The 20,945-nt window shown below is 42.1% G+C and overlaps 1 protein-coding gene across 1 annotated transcript; it reads left to right on the forward strand.

Moving 5' to 3' along the window:
- Positions 1-635: 635 nt before the first annotated feature.
- LOC148142188 (uncharacterized) lies at positions 636-17,656 on the forward strand. The gene is made up of 4 exons (XM_087976908.1): positions 636-1,003; positions 7,870-8,007; positions 10,991-11,122; positions 17,089-17,656. The coding sequence occupies exons 1-4, from the start codon at positions 998-1,000 to the stop codon at positions 17,125-17,127; spliced, it is 315 nt and encodes a 104-aa protein (XP_087833034.1). The 5' UTR covers positions 636-997; the 3' UTR covers positions 17,128-17,656.
- The last annotated feature ends 3,289 nt before the right edge of the window (positions 17,657-20,945 follow it).

Below are 20,945 nucleotides of genomic sequence, written 5' to 3' on the forward strand. Positions count from 1 at the left end.
ATGAGTAAATGATGGAACAAGCATCAAAATCAACCTCAATTTTCAATATTCAGTCCCAAAAATAAACAACCATTTTTCAAATTCTTTCAATGACATCTTTCTCCATCATTTCTTTCTGTCTCTAAGGAGGTGGTGACAAACTACTATTGAACCTCTGCAGGATGTATAGTGTAGGTACACCCACAATGCTGCTCAGAACCAAGAGGAGGCCATTCAGCCCATCAAGCCTGGTCCAATATTCAATGAGATGATAGCTGTGTCATGACTGTGTCTCAGCACCATTTGGTCACCTTAGGTCCATATGCCTTGCCTAACAAACTTCTATCTTATTCACTATTGAAGGTCTGTATTATCTTGGCTTCCTTAGGGACAAAAAAAATAAAAATCCTGATTTCTACAATGCTTTGTGTGGCAAAAATGCCTCTGATTTCACTCCTAAATGGTCTGGCATTAATGTATGATAAGATTCAATCAACACAACATCTAATGATAAGACACCCCCCCCCAGTAGAAGAGATAGCTCCTCTGCATCACCCTTTGATCTATTTAATCATTTTAAGCACCTCAACCAGATCATTCCTCACATTTCTTGAATTCACTTTGCTTTTGGTTTCATTTCCGAGCTAAACCACATCAATTATTTTGTAAAAGCAAAATACTACAGATGCTGGAGAGCTTAAAGAAAACCGATGAAGAAACTCAGCAGGTCTGACATCAACTGCAGACAAAGAAAGAGTTAATATTTCAAATCCAATAAGATCCTTCTTCTGAACGTTTTTGTGCTGTTCAGCTTATTTACATTCAACAAAGAGCCTGTGACCCCAGTTTTCAACCTGACAGTTGCTGATTGGATAATTATTTAAACAGCTTAGTTAAACTTTGCAACCAATCAGTCAATTAGATAAACATGTTAAAATCAAAAAGAAGTTAAAATCCATTGAGGTACTGATGGCTCAAATGTGCTTTGACTAATCTGGGACACAATTACATTAATCTGATGGAGGTAAATATTTTTGGGTGTATTATCTAACAGATTAAATGTTTGCATGTTGAATTTTATATTGAGAAAAGTAGCACTATTGTCAATCTAGAAAATGTCATTGTGTTTGATAACACTTAGATTTGTATAAAACCAGAGCACAAATATCACTGTTAAAGGTTCATTCCCTTCTCAAATTGTTTAAACATTTCTGTATGTACTAATACTTTAATACAATCATTAATACGGTGGTGCTTGTAGTGCACTGATAATGTCCTACCTCTGACCCAGGAGGTCCAGTTTTAAGTCTCATCTGCTCCAATGGTGTGCAATATCATTTATGCATAGGTTGATTAGAAAATACCTCATAGATATTAATTCCCTCAGCTTAAGTTGTTGGGCAATTTACTTACAAATTAGTAACAATCAGCACAATTTAAGGGGCTCTTGTGTGGTGCAGTGGTAGTGTCCCTAGCTTTTGAGCTTGGAGTTCAAGTCCTGTCTGCTCCAGAGGTGTATGTAATATCTCTCTGAACCAGTTGATTAGGAAAATATCTCATAGTGAGGGTTAACGTTTCTCAGTGAAGAGTGGAGTAAGGTGATCAGCACCTCTCATTGTTCTTCCTGTGGTCTCTATTCACACTCCCTTTTTTTTTTTCCAGATTTCTGCTCCACACAAGTGAACAAGACTCCAACCACAGATATTAGAACATAGAACGGGAACTACATCAAGTATTAGTGGGGGGGAAAAGTGGAAGTGCAGGATTTGGAAATTAGAACAGCACAAGGAATGGCCTTTTGGCCTATGGTGTTGTGCTGGACGTGATGCTAAATTAAACTCATCCCTTTTACCTGCCCTTGGTCCATATATCTTTGCATATTCATATGTTTATCGAAAAGCTCCCTAAACACCCCAGTCATATCTAGAACATTACAGACACTTTGGCCCTTAATGGTTCCACAGGTCAGTGCAACAATCTGAAGCCCATCTAACCTACACTATTCCATTATTATCCATATGTTTATCCAATGACCATTTAAATGCCCTTAAAGTTGGTGAACCTGCAACTGTTGTAGACAGGGCATTCCACACCCCTAATACTCTGAGTAAATAAACTATGTCTGACATCTGTCCCATATCTATCACCCCTCAATTTAAAAACTTATGTCCTCCTCATGCTTTCCATTTGAGGAAAAAGGCTCTACTGTCCACCCTATCTAACCCTCTGATTATTTAAGTCTCGATTAAGTCATCTCTCAACCTTCTTCTCTCTAACGAAAACATCCTCCAGTCCCTCAACCTTTGCTCATAAGACCTTCTGTCCATGCCGGGCAACATCCTAGTAAAACCCCTCTGAACCCTTTTCAAAGCGTCCACATCCTTCCTATAATGTGGTGACCAGAACTGTGCGCAGTACTCCAAATGTGGCCGCACCAGAGCTTTGTACAGCTGCAGCATGATCTCATGGTTCCAAAACTCAGTCCCTCTACCAATAAAAGCTAACACACCATATGTCTTCTTAACAACCCTATCAACTTGGGAGGCAACTTTCAAGGATCTATGTACCTGGACACCGAGATCTCTCTGTTCTTCTACACTACCAGGAGTCGTACTATTAGCCCAGTACTCTGCATTCCTGTTAGTCCTTCCAAAGTGAATCACCTCATACTTTCCCGCATTAAACTCCATTTGCCACCTCAGCCCAGCCCTGCAATTTATCTACGTCTCTCTGTAACCTTTGTCGCTATCCACAACTCTAGTGACCTTAGTTCATCTGCAAATTTACTAACCCATCCTTCTATGCCCTCATCCAGGTCATTTATAAAAATGATGAACAACAGTGGACCCAAAACAGATAATTGTGGTACCCCACTAGTAACTGAACTCTAGGATGAATATTTCCCATCAACCACCAGTACCCTCTGTCTTCTTTCAGCTAGCTAATTTCTGATCCAAACTGCTAAATCGCCCTCAATCCCATGCCTCTGCATTTTGTGCAATTGCCTACCGTGGAGAACCTTATCAAACTCCTTACTGAAATGGATATACCTCACACAACCGCTTTACCCTCATCCACCTGTTTAGTCACCTTCTCAAAGAACTCAAGGTTTGTGAGGCATGACCTACCCTTCACAAAACCATGTTGACTATCCCTGAACAACTTGTTCCTTTCTAGATGATTATAAATCCTATCTCTTATAACGCTTTCCAACACTTTACCCACAACTGAAGGAAGGCTCACAGGTCTATAATTTCCAGGGTTGTCTCTACTCCCCTTCTTGAACAAGGGAACAACATTTGCTATCCTCCAGTCCTCTGGCACTATTCCTGTAGGTAATGATGACATAAAGAGCAAAACCAAAGGCTTGGCATTCTTTTCCCTGGCTTCCCAGAGAATTCTGGGATAAATCCCATCCAGCTCAGGGGACTTATCTATGTTTACACTTTCCTAGAATTGCTAACACCACCTTATGCACCTCAATCCCGTCTAGTTTAGTAGTCTGTATCTCAGTATTCTCCTCAGCCATTGTCTTTTTCTAGTGTGAATACTGACAAAATGTATTCATGTAGCACTTCCCCTATCTCCTCTGACTCCATGCACTTACTCTAGAGTCGAGACTGTGGTGCTGGAAAAGCACAGCATCCAAGGAGCAGGAAGATTGATGTTTCGGGCAAAAGACTTTCATCAAGAATTCCTGATGAAGGGCTTTGGCCTGAAATGTTGATTTTCCTGCTCCTCGGATGCTGCCTGACCTGCTGTGCTTTTCCAGCACCACACTCTTGACTCTGATCTTCAGCATCTGCAATCCTCACTTTCGCCTAATCTTACTCTAGTCATTTATTCCTGATATTATACCTATAGAAAGCCTTGGGGATTTCCTTGATCCTATCCGCCAACAACTTCTCATGTCCCCTCCTGGCTCTTTGTAGCTCTCTCTTTAGGTCTTTCCTGGCTACCTTGTAACTCTCAAGCGCCCTAACTGAGCCATCACCTCTCATCCCAACCTAAGTCGTCATCTTCCTCTTGACAAGAGATTCTACTTTCTTAGTAAACCACGGCTCCCTTGCTTGACAACTTCCTCCTGCCTGACTGGTACGTACATATCAAGGACCCGTAGTAGCTGTTCCTTGAATAAGCTCCACACTTCAAGTGTGTCCATCTCCTGCAGTTTCCTTCCCCATCCTGTGCATTCTAAATCTTGCCTAATTGCATCATAATTGCCTTTCCTCCAGCTATAACTTGCCATGCGGTATGTACCTTTCCCTTTGCATCGCTAAAGTAAACATAGCCGAATTGTGGTCACTATCACCAAAATGCTTACCTACCTCCAAATCTAACACCTGGCCGGATTCATTACCCAGTACCAAATCTAATATGGCCTCTTCTCTTGTTGACTTGTCTACATACTTTGTCTGGAAACCCTTCTGCACACGTTAGACAAAAACTGACCCACCTAAAGTACTTGAACTACAGTATTCCCAGTCAATATTTGGAAAGTTTAAAGTCCCCCATAACAACTACCTGCCACACTCATTCCTATTGAGGATTATCTTTGTTATCCTTTCCTCTACATCTCTGGACCTATTCGGAGGCCTATAGAAAACTCCCAACAGGTTGACCTCTCCTTTCTGGTTTCTAATCTCGATCTCAGTAGACGAGTCCTCAAATATCCTTTCTGCAACTGTAATACTGTCCTTGACTAACAGTGCCACACCACCCCCTCTTTTGCCATCTTTCACCACATAGAGGGTGGTGGGCGTTTGGAACACATTGCCAGAAGAGATGGTAGAGGCAGGCAAGGTAGATTCATTTAAGGTACATCTGGACAAATGCATGAGTAGGTGGGGAGCAGAGGGATACAAATGCTTAGGAATTGACCAACAGGTTTAGACAGTACATTTGGATTGGCTCAGGCTTGGAGGGCTGAGGGGCTTGGTTCCGGGGCTGTAAATTTTCTTTGTTCTTTCTTTGTTCTGTTCTTATTGAAACATCTAAATCCCAGAAACCACAACAACTATTCCAGTCCCTGCTCTACCTCTGTCTCTGAAATGGCCACAACATCAAAATCCCAGGTTCACTTACCTTATTCCGGATGCTCCTGATGTTGAAATAGACACACTTCAAGCCAACTTCTTGCCTGTCAGTGCCTTCTTGTGATCTTGAAAGCATAGCTTTGACTTCACTACTCAACCTCCCGCATACTCTAACTACAACTTTGGTTCCCATCCCCCCCCCGCATAATTAGTTTAAACCCACCAGAAGAGTATTAGCAAATTTCCCCTCAGGATATTGTTACCCCTCTGCTTCAGGTGGAGACAATCCCATTTGTAGAGTTGTACCTACTGCTGAAAGGGTCCCAATTATCCAGGAATCCAAAAACCTCCCTCCTGCACCATCCCTGTAGCCACATGTTGTGTCGGTCTCTGTCGGTCTCTCTAGCACATGGCATGGGCAACAAACCAAAGTTAACAACTCCTGTTTGTCTAGCTCTAAACTTCCACCCAAGCTCCCTGAAGTTCTGCCTCAAATCCCCATCTCTCTTCCCACCTATATCATTGGTGCCTATGTGGACCACAAGTTGGGACTGCTCCTCCGATCAAAAACGATCAGAGACATCACTAACCCTGGCACCTGGGAGGCAGCGTTGAAAATGTGTTGCTGGAAAAGCGCAGCAGGTCAGGCAGCATCCAGGGAACAGGAGAATCGACGTTTTGGGCATAAGCCCTTCTTCAGGAGGCAACACACCAACTGTGAGTCTCTCTCATTCCCACAGAATCTCCTATCTGTCTCCATAACTATAGAGTCCCTAATGACCAATGCTCTGTTCCTCTTCCCCCTTCCTTTTCTGAGCAACAGGGACAGACTCTGTGCCAGAGAGGTGTGCCCCATTGCTTACCCCTGGTAAGTCATCCTCTTCCCCCTTTTCCCCCCCCCCCTCCCGAATAACAGTATCCAAAACTTGTTGAGGGGAACAGCCACAGAGGCTCCCTGCAATGCCTGCCGCTTCCCTTGATGGTAACCCATCTTCCTTCTATGACTACCTCTCTAACTCTTCTCAATAACCCCCTCTGCCTCTTGAATGGTCAGAAGTTCATCCAGCTCCAGCTCCAGTTCCCTAGCATGATTTTTGAGGAGCTGGAGTTGGGTGCACCTCCCACCGGTAGGGACACTAGTGTTGACCCACATTCTGCAGGAGGAACATTCAACTGCCCTCCCCTCCATTCCCACTATTCTAAATTCCTAACGAGACTACTGGAAAATCTTTTAAATAAAAAGAAACTAGACACCTTACCAATCCGGCACACAGAACCTTTTTGTGTTCGTTAGAGGAGGATGATGGGTGGGAGACACTACCCAAGTAGTGTCAGGTAAAGCAACCACCCAAATATAAAATCACACTGACGCAGTAGTCCAGTGTCTGCTTCTGCTCAGTGTACACTCCACCTATACACAAGGTAAACTTTTTTTTAATCTTTTAAATCTTTTTAGAATTTATCTTCCCCTCAGATCTCTGGTCCTCGTTGTCACTCCAACTGCTGCTGAGAAAAATCTGCCTACACTCTCGCTCCTGGCAGTGCATTCCAGACACTTTCACTTTTTGTTTAAAAACAGCTTGTCCCTCACATTTCCTTTGAACCTCACCCCTTCACCTTTTTAAATTCATGACCCTAATATTAGACATTTTAACTTGGGGTGGGGGGGAATTGACCATCAACCCTATCTATGCATCTCAATCTTTTTATAGACTTCTATCAAGTCTCCCCTCAGCCACTGTTGCTCCAGAGAAAACAACCTGAATTTTTTCCAGCCTCTCCTTATAGCTCATACCCTCTAATCCAGGCAGCATCCTGGTAAACCTCTTCTGCACCCTCTCCAAAGCCTCCACATCCTTCCTGTATTGTAATTTTTGTGAATTGTCAGTTTTTCTGTGAAATTCTCACCCCCAAAAATTGGGTGACATTGCAATAATATTCATGGATACCTCTTCAGGGTTGGGGGGTGCAGGGTGGAGAGCAGGGAGCTAGGTACCTCACCACATATCACACACCCCACCACAACAACTAGTGGAACTTAAATTCACTTAATAGTAAAACCTGGAATTGAAAGCTAGTCAGAGTGATTGATCATGGTAATGGAACTATCGTGTTTTTTTTTGTTTAAAACTAGCTAGTTCTCCAATTCTCTTTAGGGAAGGAAATATGATGTCCTTCCCTGGTCTGGCTGACACGGGTCTGCAGGCCCACAATGTGGTTGACTCTGAACTACCTCAGTGAACTAATAACAAATTATTTAATAAGGGTGTCTTGAGAGATGCTCACTTCCCATCAAATCTGTTACCCTTGCTTTGTGGGATCTGTGTGTGTTTATGTGAAACAAAGGGAGGGTAAGCTATCCAGAGATAACCAGAGTCTAAAGTGAAGAACTGAATCTGAACAATTGCTATTCCCACCATGTGGTTCCTTAATGAAGAAATTTCTGACTAATTTTAACCACGTTGTTTTAAAATGGAAAGCTGAGTTTGAGAGATTTGGCCTCTTGAATGCTAATTGGTGCTAAAGTGTGTATGGGAAGGAAGATCCTTTGCTCCAATATTGATTTGATTGGGACAAGTCATTAAAGTCTGCTGACCCTGTTGCTGGGAAAGGCTCTTATGGTGAATTGGTAGTATCCCTATCTCTGAGCCAGGAGACCCTGGTACATGTCCTATCTGCTCCTGAGTTGTATAACTACATAATAACTATCTGTACTGTTGTGACCACATTCCCATAGCCCCCAAAATCATTTTAGATGAAAGTGCATCTTGTTCAAAATTAAAGATTTTTTTTTAAGGCATTGTAAGTACGCACTGATATTTCAGAAAGATTAACATTGGAGTCTGTCTTGCAGCTGGACAACTCTGTTTCAGTACTGGCAAAACCTGAGGAGCTGCAGAATGAGCAGCCCCATTCTCTCCCACCATCTACACCAATCATTCAGGAAGAGAGTGTTAGCTCAATACAACAAGAGATCGATCCTGCTCAGGAGGTATGTAGGACAGTCTAGTTAATGGATAGAGAGAATGGTAAAGAATGAATCCTGTATGGAAGCAATTAAACTTTTCATATAATTACTGCTCGCTGTGCCAAAGCTGATGCGTTCTCATTTAAAACACACTTCATGAAATGTGAAGGAGCTGATAATGTTTTTATTAATTACTTCATTCCGGTTGAAAGGATAACTGAGGGCTCTAGGATTTGTAAGCAGCTGATACTGAATGTTTGGCATCAAGATCAGGTAGTATTTCAACTATTGGCAAACACAAGCACTGAGCCTTAATCTTGTTCTGATCCAACACCCTTACCTGCACTCTTTTTAACAGAGCTCACTGTAGGGTGACCAGAAAACCCAGAGAACTGGGAGGAAACTACTGCACCTCCTGACTGCATCCAGGTCCATTACTGTGGGGCAGCATAGGTAGCCCCTGCCCCATTCCACTTCTCTGTGCAGGGACTTCAAGGGATTGGTGAGGCAATTGTGTTCCTCAAATGTGAAACCATACAAATTTTAGATTCTGCTTTGATCATGCTCAGCCTCGTTGGTGTCAGAAATTGGGATTCTGATCCTGATCAGTTCTGTGTTTCCATTTGCGGTGAAGTCTGACCATGGGACCAGAAATCTAAAATAGCAACCAATAATGAGTTGTGAGTGGTGACAGTGTGGATTTTGCCTATGTCTGGAATGTTGTAGGAGAATAGCATAGATCCATTTAAGAGGAAGCTAGTGCATGTGGAAGGGAATAGAATTGAAAATGTGTTGCTGGAAAAGCGCAGCAGGTCAGGCAGCACCCAAGGAACAGGAGAATCGACGTTTGAAGAAGGGCTTATGCCCGAAACGTCGATTCTCCTGTTCCTTGGATGCTGCTTGACCTGCTGCGCTTTTCCAGCAACACATTTTCAGCTCTGATCTCCAGCATCTGCAGTCCTCACTTTCTCCTCCTAAGGGAATAGAATTGGCAGGATTCAATGAAATAAGGTTGGAGATCATTCAAGTGAAGCATAGCAGAAGACTGAGCCAATGGCCTATCACTGGATTGTTAATCCAGAGACCCAGACAATATTCTGAGGATCTGGAAGACATTAGATAGTGGATTTTTAATTCAATAAAAATCTGGAATTAAGAGATTAATGATGACCATGATTCAATTGCCAATTTATTGGAAAATCCCATCTGGTTCACTAATATCCTTTTTTTGCGAAGGAAATCTGCCATCCTTGCCTGGCCTATATGTGACTCCAGACCCGGAGCAATGTGGTTGACTCTTAACTACCCTCTGGACAATTTAGGGATGGGCAATAAATGCTGGCCTAGCCAGCGATGCCCTCATGAATGAAAAGTTCACCGGATGAGGGCACTTTTCTTTTCATGAGGGCATAGCTGGCTAGGCCAGCATTTATTGCCCATCCCTAAATTGTCTAGAGGGCAGTTAAGTCAACCACATTGCTCTGGGTCTGGAGTCACATATAGGCCAGACCAGGTAAGGATGGCAGACTTCCTTCACAGAAAAGACATTGGCAAATCCCATCTGATTCACGAATAATCGGCAATGAATGCATGATAAAGTGAGGACTGCAGATATTGGAGAGTTAGTCTAAAAATGTGGCACTGGAAAAGCACAGCAGGTCAGGCACTATCTGAGGAGCAGGAGAGTCAACATTTTTGAGCATAAGCTACCTGACTGGCTGTGCTTTTCCTGCACCACAATGAATGAAAGGTCATCACTAATCTTTTAATTCAGTTTGTTCTTGAATTCAAATTCCACATCTGCTGTGGTGCGATTTGAACCCAGTTCCCAAATCTTGAACTGGGTCACTGGGTTAACAATCCAGTGATAATACCACTAAGCCAACACCTCCCCACTGAGTGTACTTTTTCTCTAAAATTAAAAGCTAAATTGGGTGAACAGCAGGTTTGTAATAGTGACACCAACAGAGCAGGTGACCTTATAGAGGCTTACAAAATTGAGGGGCATGAATAGGGTAAATAGGCAAAGTCTTTTCCCTGGGGTCGGGGAGTCCAGAACTAGAGGGCATAGGTTTAGGGTGAGAGGGGAAAGATATAAAAGAGACCTACGGGGCAACTTTTTCACGCAGAGGGTGGTACTTGTATGGAATGAACTGCCAGAGGATGTGGTGGAGGCTGGTACAATTGCAACATTTAAGAGACATTTGGATGGGTATATGAATAGGAAGGGTTTGGAGGGATATAGGCCGGGTGCTGGCAGGTGGGACTAGATTGGGTTGGAATATCTGGTCGGCCTGGACGAGTTGGACCGAAGGGTCTGTTTCCATGCTGTACATCTCAATGACTCTAATTCCTGGTACAGCTGAGGTTACTGTGAAAGATTCTCCTTTTCAACCTCTTCCCTCACCCGAGGCGTGGTGTCCTTTTTTGGTTAAACTCTGCACAAATTACCTCAGAGTGAGACTCTGGTGACTTTACCTTCACTAAAGCACCAGCAGCACCTTTCCACCTTATGCTGGCTGTAATCATTGATTTAAAAGCACCCAAATAAAGATCTTTCCAACCATTAAATTGATTATTTGTGGTGGAAAAATATTCATTAAATGATTTTCAGTGATTAGATAAATCAAAGCATGCCTTTCTTATTGGACACTGGCTGTTCATCAGGGACAAGAGAAGGCCATTCAACCCTTTGGGTCTGCTCCCTCATTTAGTTCAGATTTATAGTCCATCTGTTGCCATTGGTAGCTTATCCAATGGAAGTTTATCCACCTCCGTTTTGAATTTAAGAAAACCTGCAAGTTTTTTTTTAAGAGTTCAAAATTGCCTGTATCCTTTGTGTGAAAAAGTGTTTCTTGATGTTACTGTTGAATCCTTTTTTTAGAACAAATTCTTCTAAACTTGGGGAAAGGTGTTTAGTTGCATGGAAGAAATAACTTCTAAACTCGCTGGTAGACTCCATTAATGATGTATCTCACTGGAACTATTGACTTATTTTCTGTCATAGGCTTTGACTGATCATCCGGCATATCAACACTTTCTACAATATATCGAAGCTCGACAGCAGGTTTTATTGTTTAACATTGCCTGCTGCGATGAAATGCTGGAGCAATTGGAACACCACCTGACTGTCAGTGAGGCAAGTATGTAGTTGGGTATGAGTTGCCATTGCAGTGTAGGTATTTCTAATCAGCCTGTTCTGGAATGTTATCAGACACCTCCTGGAGCAAGTGGACATAATCCTGGCTCAGAGGTGGGGACACTGCCATTACACTCCATCAAGTGATGTCACTGCCTTTGTCTCTTGGCCTGCTTGACATTCCAACCCTTCCCTCACTGGTTACCTTCCTCCAAAAAAACCCACTGAAATTGACAAAGGAAGGCCTAATCTTGTGTAACTGAACACAGGTCTGCAAATGGCTGTGTTACAGCGTGACCCTGCTTTCCAGCAGTTTTCAGTGTTATTTTCAGCGTCTGGCTTCTTCCCTTGTTATTAGATGAAATATTAAACCCAAATTCTCCTCTGGGGGGGGGTTGGTGCTGGTGAACGGTGTAGAATATGTAGATGATATTGTAGTGAAGAGCAGCAAGATGACTCAACCTAGCATTCCAACTGAAGTTAATCCCTCACCAAACATCACTAATGGTCTTGGAGGGAATGAGGGCTGCAGATGTTGGAGAGTCAGAATCAAAAAGTGTTATGCTGGAAATATGAGGTGCTGGAGTATTGACGTTTCGGGCATAAGCCCTTCATCAGGAATGGCCTGTTCACTATCGCATTGAAGATATTCCTTTGGAAACTTGCTGTAGGAAAAATGGCTCCTGTGTCTCTAAAAATTGTTTAAATCATCAAAAGTACTTTTTGTTATGAAGTACTTTACACAGGTTGTGAAATGCAAACTTCTGCTTCAAGTGAGCTACCCTCTGTTTCAGAATTAAGACTGTCAATCCAATTGTTGTGTTAAAGCGTTTGATAACTGACCAGATTACTGCTGGGTAACACCCTCTTTTAAACAGACTGAGTGACAGAGATTTGTTTTCTTTTAAACCCGCTATTTGTCATGGAACTGTGCTCCATTCATCCTTTTTCTGGAGAAATAGTTCTGCTTTTATTGGGAGGTGTTCCTGTAGTTTTGGTCATGAGTTCTGTTTGCTATTGTATGCAGTGAGTTTAAGTGGACTTTGGAAGAAGTGAGAAAGAAGATTTTTGAAGGCAGGGCAGTAGGTGTTTTCCACGTGGACTTCAGCAAAGCATTTGACAAGATTCCACACGGTGGACTGGTTAGCAAGGTTAGATATCATAGGATTGAGGGGGAACTTGTCAATGGATACAAAATTGGCTTGAAGGTATGAGACAAAAGAGGATTGTTTTTCAGACTGAAGGCCTGTGACCAACAGTGTGCCACAAGGATCAGTGCTGGGTCCACTGCTTTTTGTCATTTTTTATATAAATTATTTGGATGTGAATATAGGAGACAGTTGTAAGTTTGCAGATGACATCAAAATTGGTGTAGTGGACAGCAAAGAAGGTTACCTCAGATTTCAATGGAAACTTGAACAGATGGGCTGGTGGGCCAAGGAGTGCCAGATGGAGTTTAATTTAGATGAATGCGAGGTGCTGCATTTTGGAAAAGCAAATCCGAGCAGGACTTGTACACTTAATGATAAGGTTCTGGGGACTGTTGCCGAACAATAAGCCCTTGGGCTATAGGTTCATAGTTCCTTGCAGGTGGAGTCACAAGTAGTTAAGATAGTGAAGAAGGCATTTGGTATCACAGTATGGAGTATAAAGGTTGGGATCTCATGTTGCAGCTGTACAGGGCAGTGGGAAAACCACAAGAATACTGCAGTCAATTCTGGTCACCCATCTATAGGAAGGATGTTGTTAAACTTGAGTGGGTGCAGAAAAGATTAACAAGGATGTTGCTGGTGTTAGAGGGTTTAAGCTCCAAGGAGAAGCTGGAGATGCTGAATAGGCTGGGGCTGTTTTCCCTGAAGCATCAAGCTGAGAGGTGACCTTATAGAAGTTTATAAAATCATGAGGCATGGATAGGGTGAATAGCCAAGGTCTTTTTCCTTGGATGGGAAAGTCCAAAGCTAGTGGGCATAGGTTTAACGTGAGTGGGGAAAGATTACCTGAGGGGTACCTTTTTCACACAGAGGGTGGTATGGAACAAAGCTACCAGATGAAATGGTGGAGGCGAGTACAATTACAACATTTAAAATGCATCTGGACAGGTACGTAAGTAGGAAAGGTTGAGAGGGATATGGGCCAAATGCAGGCAAATGAGGTTAGGTCAGATTGGGATATCTGGTTGGCATGGACGAGTTGGACTGAAGGGTCTGTTTCTGTGCTGTGTGACTCTATAACTGGCTGATGCAGTGAAAAGACACTCTAAAAGAATATTACCAGACCATTAACTTAGCTTCACGTTCTCTAACTTATTATACAACTTAACTATATTAGCAGGGGTTTCTCGACTGGCCGTTCATGAGGATTCAATGCATATGCCAAAATAAAACTTGCACAAATTAAACACTGTACTTTGTCCTTTGGACTTGATATTGTGCTGCCACCATGTGGCTTCCCTAGGAAATGCAGATATAAAAATCGCACATTGGGGCACAGTTTCAGTTTCTGGTTTGCTCATTTTTTTTTTAAACAAGGTTAAAGTGTTTGAGGCTTAGTACACGTTTTTTTTAAAAGTTTATTTTGAAGTGTGAGTATTCCTCACGCTGAATTGCACAAAAGCAAAGAACTTATGGAAAGATAATTTCCCTTCATTAGGCAGCACCTATTAGATACAGCAGTAGAAATGGGATTGCAGTAGAGATTCACCAGGATGTTGCCTGGGCTGGAGTGATTCAATGAAAGAGAGTGTCATTGTTTTCCTGAAAGGAGAGTAGATGTTTGCTGACCAGTGTGGACATGATTGGCCAAAGGGTCTCCTTCCATGCTATAAAAACATTGACTCGGTTTCATTTGGTTCACAGACCAAATTTTACAATAATTAATTTTGTTTTATTTTCTTTTCTATTCTATTTCTCAATGTCATCAGATACTAGCTGCCTTGACTAGAATTCCTGCAACAAAACTTTGGGATTTACAGTCACCAAGTGACAAAAGTCGTATTAGAAATGCTCAATGTCATGGATGCAAAGGGAAAACAGGACCAGAACCCTGACCTCTGACTCCTGTGTATTTGTAGTCAATGTAGTATGATCCCTGATTGTATGATACTTGGGCAGCACTACATAAAGGAAACAGGTTTAAGGAGGTTAAAGCAAGAATTTAAATGCGCCCCCCATCTCCATCCTCTTGGGTGACTGGAATGATCAGAGATTAACTTACAACCTGACACCAAATTCCTCCAGCAGACTGAGGGACCAGCAAGTGACACATCAGTGGTTCCAATAAATTAGTGCCAAGGCAATCTAGATTCCAAACTATCCCAAATGGATTCATTTAACCTGACTGTAGAGGATTATAGACCCTCTAAATGTGTCCCATTTGGAGTTTGCCCAGCATACTGCATGAGCTATTTCCCAGATGAAACTCGGGGCTGATTCATCTGATTTAATCTCTAAGTAGTGCCTCCAGCACCTGCCTTTACAAGTGTAGGGGATTCCCCTTGAATATGGGGCGGATGATGTTACAAAGATAATGGCAGCAAGGGAAAAAGAAGAATATGTAAGGTTTAGGAAGCTAAAATCAGACAGGGCCTGTCATAAATATAGAGAAACCAGGAAAAAATCCAAGCAGGGAATTAGGATAGAAAGAAGGGGCCTTAACCCTTGGCAAGTAGGGTTAAGGAGAATCCCAAGGCATTCTATACATTCATTAAAAACAAAAGGATAACTGGGGGGAAGGTAGGACCATTTGAGGATAAATGAGGGAACTTGTGCTTTGAGGCAGAGCATGTGGGTGAGACCTTAAATTTGTATCAATATTCACCCAGGAGGAGGATACTGAGATTAATGTGGAGCATGCTAATGTGCTAGGGCATTTTGAGATCAAGAAAGAAATGGTGTTGGCTCTCTTGAAGAGCATGAAGGTGAATAAGTCCCTAGGATCTGATTCAATCCACCCCAGGTTATTGAGAGAGGCAGGACAAGAGATTGCTGGAGCCTTGACCAACAGCTTTGTTTGTTGGCCACTGGAAAGGTCTCTGAGGACCAGAGCGTGGCTAATGTTGTTCCTCTGTTCAAAAAGTGTAATAAGGATAATCCAGGAAACTACAGACCTGTGAGTCTCTCATTTGGTGATTGGGAAGCTATTGGAGAGAATTCTTAGGGATAGGATTTATGCTCATTTGGAAAATCGTGCCCTAATTAGGGACATGTGGAGGAGCCAGAGTTGGACTGGGGTAGACAAAGTTTAAAAAATCACAACTCTCCGGTTGTGGTACAACAGGTTTTTTGGAAACACTAGGCTAGTGCTTACAAATAAACCTGTTGGACTGTAATCTGATGTTGTGATTTTTAATTAGGGAGAGTCAGCATGGCTTTGAGAGACAGGTTTAGTCTTACTAACTTGATTTGAACTTTGAGGAAGTGGTGAAGGTGATCAATGAAGGTGGAGCAGTGGATGTGGTCGACATGGATTTTAGTAAGGCTTTCGACAAGGACCCTCATGGTAGGCTCTTCCAGAAGATTAGGATGCACAGGGCCCATGGTGACCTGGCCATGTGGATTCAAAATTGGCTTGCCAATAGAAGGCAGAGGGTAATAGTGGAAGGGTGTTTTTCTGGTTGAAGGTCTGTGACTATTGATGTTCCACAGGCATCCATACTGGGACCTAGGCTGTTTATGATTATATACAAATGAAAATGTAAATGGATGAGTTAGTAAGTTTGCAGATGATACTTGGCGTTGACGACAGTGTAGAAGATTGTCAAAGGATGCAGCGGGTATAGATTAGTTGCAAATACGGGTAGAGAAAATGCAGATGGAGTTTAATCCAGGTAAGTGTGAGGTGCTGCACTTTGGGAGGTCAAATAGACTCAAACAGACCCTTTCATCCAAGCCAAACATATTAGTGAGGTTTGAGAAGATTTGTAGCTCGGGTTGAGGTTCTGGTTGTGGGTTTGCTCGCTGAGCTGGAAGGGTCATTTTCATGGTAAATAGGATCTAAGTCAGTTTCTGTTGATAGTTTAGGACTCCCTGAGAAAAAGAACCAGGAATTATGTCACCACAGGAAATTGCCTCAACTTGAGGAAACCTAAATAGAAAGCAGGAAGCACCAGTGGTGCTTTAGCTGGAGGCTCACTGAAGATGTTACCTAGTATGGTGATGAAACGTCTGAAAGTGAACCTTCCAGCTCAGCGAGCAAACCTACATCCAAATATTCCCAAACTACACTAGTCCACCAACCTGTTCTTGACCCACATCCCACCAAACATTTCCTATTAATGTACTTATCGAAATGTCTTTTTAAATGTAATAGTGCCGTTCATGTGCTGTACAGTTCTGTCAGTTGTCTCCATACTAGTCTAATCTAATGCTATTTACAAGTTTGTTCATGGCACCTCTGCCTTAAAACCTCTCTTCAGAAACACCAGGACAACGTACTCACTTAAAGCCCATGTCAGAGCAGAGGATCCCTGACTTTGGGATTAATCACAGTGTCAATGACGGCCAAGTGTTTTTTTTTAAAGAATGCCCCCTCCACACTTCTTGTCTGCTCTGATGAAAAGTCAACTGGACTTGAATCATTAGGTTGCTTTTATCCAGGGTCTGAAATCTACCTCAATATAGTCATTGACTTGGTGACTGCATTAGGAGTTTTTGATTTTAAGGAGCTAGAGTTTGGATCTTCTGTCGCTTGACACAAATAGTGTCCATGGCCCAAAATGTTTTGCGTTGAGTAGAACAAGAATATTCATGTTTAATTGTACAATTTTAATACTTCAGATCTGCTTGCATTGTGTGAGACAAAGGTCTATGGAGTGTTTTTATTTATAATATATATGGGCTAGGGAGCCTCTAAGCAAAAGGTTTGAGAATCCCAGGCATAAGCAACACTTTCTACCAAATTTAACTTGTTAATGCAATTTTTAAAACCACTTTTTTGTAGAATTGTCACTTAATTTTTTTTCTCAACAGCCTTCTCCAGCTGAAGCTATGAAACCATGTGACAATTGAGACCAAGGGAGCAAACAGTCGGAATTGCTCGAAACTCAAGCTGCCTCAAATGCTGAAAATCCCAGTGGGACTTGTTAACTTGGAGAAGCAAATGAAAAATCCCCTTCATTTCCATCTTCCTGCTTTCTAATGCAGAGATGTACTCTAGTTGGGTGACTGGTATAATTATCCTTAATAGATAGAACCACCCACATGGAAAATATTGCAGTGTTAAGTTTATGGGTGAATTTAGTATCTTCCATCTAGATTATCATCTCCAAATGACATTCTTGAAAAAGTTACGACACTCTGCTGTCATTCTGCAGAAAGTTAAAATTTATCACACTCTTACCAGAACTTAGAAAGTTCATGGTAGCATGGATCATATAAAGCCACAAACTGTAAAGAGAGAAAATTATGAATTTTATTCTTATCAATTATCTCCTATAACCTGTGTAAACTGTTTCAATTTCAGTAAGGGATTTGGGTTCATGGAAACAATGAAAACAAAAGTGAGGTTTTTCTAATAAAGTTAACATTTGAATTCTGATTTCAGTTTTTTCAATTAGCATTGATTTCTAAAATGTTTGTTATGTTGAAGTAGAAGTTTAACCAGATGGAGATATATATTCCAAATCTTTTATTTTAATTATCCAACCTCAACTTTTAGCTTGCAAACTGTAAGTTCTGTATTACAGTAAGGGATTACCTACACTGAGATCCTGGAATGTAAATCTACTTTTAATATACTGATTGGAGTTGTATCCTGAAAAGATATTTTATAAATAATCATTCTTTTAAAGACACATTGCTGATAAGTAGCTCTGACAGGTTTTTGTTTCTTTTTCCTACCTAACGCTTTTAGAAGAATGATCAACGAGCAATTACTCTTCAAAAATAGATGTATTTCAATAAATTCCATTTGCAAACTTGCTATTAAACCTCACTTTATTGAGGAATATGCTTTTGATACTATTTAAACAGTGACTTAAAAAATGGCATTGAGGGTGAGTTGGAGGTTTGGATTAGGAATTGGCTGGCTGGAAGAAGACAGAGGGTAGTAGTTGATGGCAAAGGTTCATCTTGGAGTGCAGTTACTAGCGGTGTTCCGCAAGGATCTGTTTTGGGACCATTGTTGTTTGTCATTTTTATAAATGACCTGGAGGAGGGGCTAGAAGGTTGGGTGAGCAAGTTTGCGGATGATATGAAAGTCGGTGGAGTTGTTGACAGTGAGGAAGGATGTGGCAGGTTACAGCGGGATATAGATAAGCTGCAGAGCTGGGCAGAAAGGTGGCAAATGGAGTTCAATGTAGGTAAGTGTGAGGTGATTCACTTTGGTAAGAGTAACAAGAAGTTGGGGTACTGGCTAATGGTCAGATACTTGGTAGTGTGGATGAGCAGAGGGATCTTGGTGTCCATGTACACAGATCTCTGAAAGTTGCCACCCAGGTAAAAAGTGCTGTGAAGAAGGCATATGGCGTACTGGCTTTTATTGGTAGAGGAATTGAGTTCCGGAGTCCTGAGATCATGTTGCAGTTGTATAAGACTCTGGTGCAGCCGCATCTGGAGTATTGGGTGCAGTTTTGGTCGCCATACTATAGGAAGGATGTGGAGGCACTGGAACGGGTGCAGAGGAGGTTTACCAGAATGTTGCCTGGTATGGTAGGAAGATCGTATGAGGAAAGGCTGAGGCACTTGGGGCTGTTTTCATTGGAGAAAAGAAGGTTTAGGGGTGACTTGATAGAGGTGTACAAGATGATTAGGGGTTTAGATAGGGTTGACCATGAGAACCTTTTTCCACGTATGGAGTCAGCTATTACGAGGGGGTATAGCTTTAAATTAAGGGGTGGTAGGTATAGGACAGATGTTAGGGGTAGATTCTTTACTCAGCGAGTCGTGAGTTCATGGAATGCCCTGCCAGTAGCAGTGGTGGACTCTCCCTCTTTATGGGCATTTAAACAGGCATTGGATAGGCATATGGAGGATAGTGGGCTAGTGTAGGTTAGGTGGGCTTGGATCGGCGCAACATCGAGGGCCAAAGGGCCTGTACTGTGCTGTATTCTTCTACGTTTCTATGACTTGCTCATGGCAGTGTGGTGACTTTTGTTTATTCATTCTTAAGCTACAGGCATTTGATGGGCCTTGAGGTGATCGGTGGTATAATTTGCCTTTGGGAACAGTTGGGCTTTTACAATGCTATTAGAGAGGGAGGTTTCAGAATTGTGATCCAATGATTAAGAAGGAACACTGATTATATTCCCAACAGGATGGTGTATACTCAAAGGACGTGCAGGTGAACGTGCTTACTTGGCTATGGTTGCATTTGCTCTGCTAGTGGCAGAGATTGTGGGTTTGGAAGGTGCTATCCAAGGACTCTTGGGGTTTCTGTTTTGCGTCTTCGTAGATGCTGCAGCCACAGTCCACTGGTGGTGCAGGGAATGAATGTTTTAAGGTGGTGGAGGGTGAAAGGGGTTGGTTCAGCTGTCTCGACAGCTAGTTGGTGCACTCGATTAATAGCAAAAATCCTTTTTTTTTTCTTGCCAAAATGAAGTCTGGAGCATAATTGGGTCAAGAAGTGGAATCAAAGCACTTTATCATGGTTGGCTGCACAGTCACCAATGAATGTGGGTAGAGAACTCCAACTTGAAAGCTTACTGTTAGGCTTTTTTGTGTTAAATGATTAAAGTCCAACACTCATTTCTCACAGGAATAATTTAATTTTGAGAAATAAAACTGATTATTGAATAAATTTTATATTTGGATAGAATCAGCAATGAGGGACAAGCAGTGAAAATATGATAATTTTAATAATCGCATGATGATTACATCTTCACCAACAGAATCCCAGATTCTTGTCAAAGAACAAAGAAACTTTACAGCCCAGGAACAGGCCCTTCAAGCCTGATCCAAATGTACTGTCTAAACCTGTCGGTCAATTCCTAAGCATTTGTATCCCTCTGCCCCCCACCTACTCATGCATTTATCCAGAGGCATCTTGAATGAACCTACCGTGCCTGCCTCTACCACCTCTGCTGGCAACACATTCCAAACGCCCACCACCCTCTGTGTGAAGTACTTGCTACGTGTATCCCCCTTAAACTTTCCACCTCTCACCTTGAAAGCATGACCTCTCATTATTGAATCCTTCACCCTGGGAAAAAGCTTGTCTCTATCCATCCTGTCTATACCCTTCATCATTTTGTAAACCTTAATCTCCTTTTTTCAAGTGAAAATAAACCTCACCTGCTCAACCTCTCTTCATAGCTAGCACCTTCCATACCAGGCAACATCCTCATAAACCTTCTCTGCACCCTCTCAAAACTGTCCACATCCTTTTGGTAATGTGGTGATCAGAACCGTACACCGTATTCTAAATGTGACTGAACCAATGTCTTGTACAATTTTAACATGACTTGCCAGCTCTTATACTCAATACCCTGTCCAGTGAAGGCAAGCACACTATTTACCTTCTTGACCACTCTATCTACCTGCGCAGTAAACTCCAAGGTACAATGGACCTGCACTCCCAGATCTCTCTGCCCATCAACTTTTCCCAAGGCTCTTCCATTTATTGTATAATTCGCTCCAGAATTAGACTTGCCTAAATGTATCACCTCACATTTGTCTGGATTGAAAGCCATTTGCCACTTTTCTGCACAACTCTCCAGTCTATCTATATCCTCCTGTATTCTCTGACAGTCCCTTATGCTTTCTGCTACTCCACCAATCTTTGTCATCTGCAAACTTGCTGATCATAGCAACAGTGCCCTCTTCCAGATCATTTATGTATATCACAAACAACAGTGGCCCCAACACTGACTCCTGAGGAACACCACTGG

This window comes from Chiloscyllium plagiosum, unplaced genomic scaffold (genome assembly GCF_037043375.1).
Source record: "Chiloscyllium plagiosum isolate Xiang-an unplaced genomic scaffold, Cpla_swu_hap1 HiC_scaffold_30, whole genome shotgun sequence".
Lineage (NCBI taxonomy): Eukaryota > Metazoa > Chordata > Chondrichthyes > Orectolobiformes > Hemiscylliidae > Chiloscyllium > Chiloscyllium plagiosum.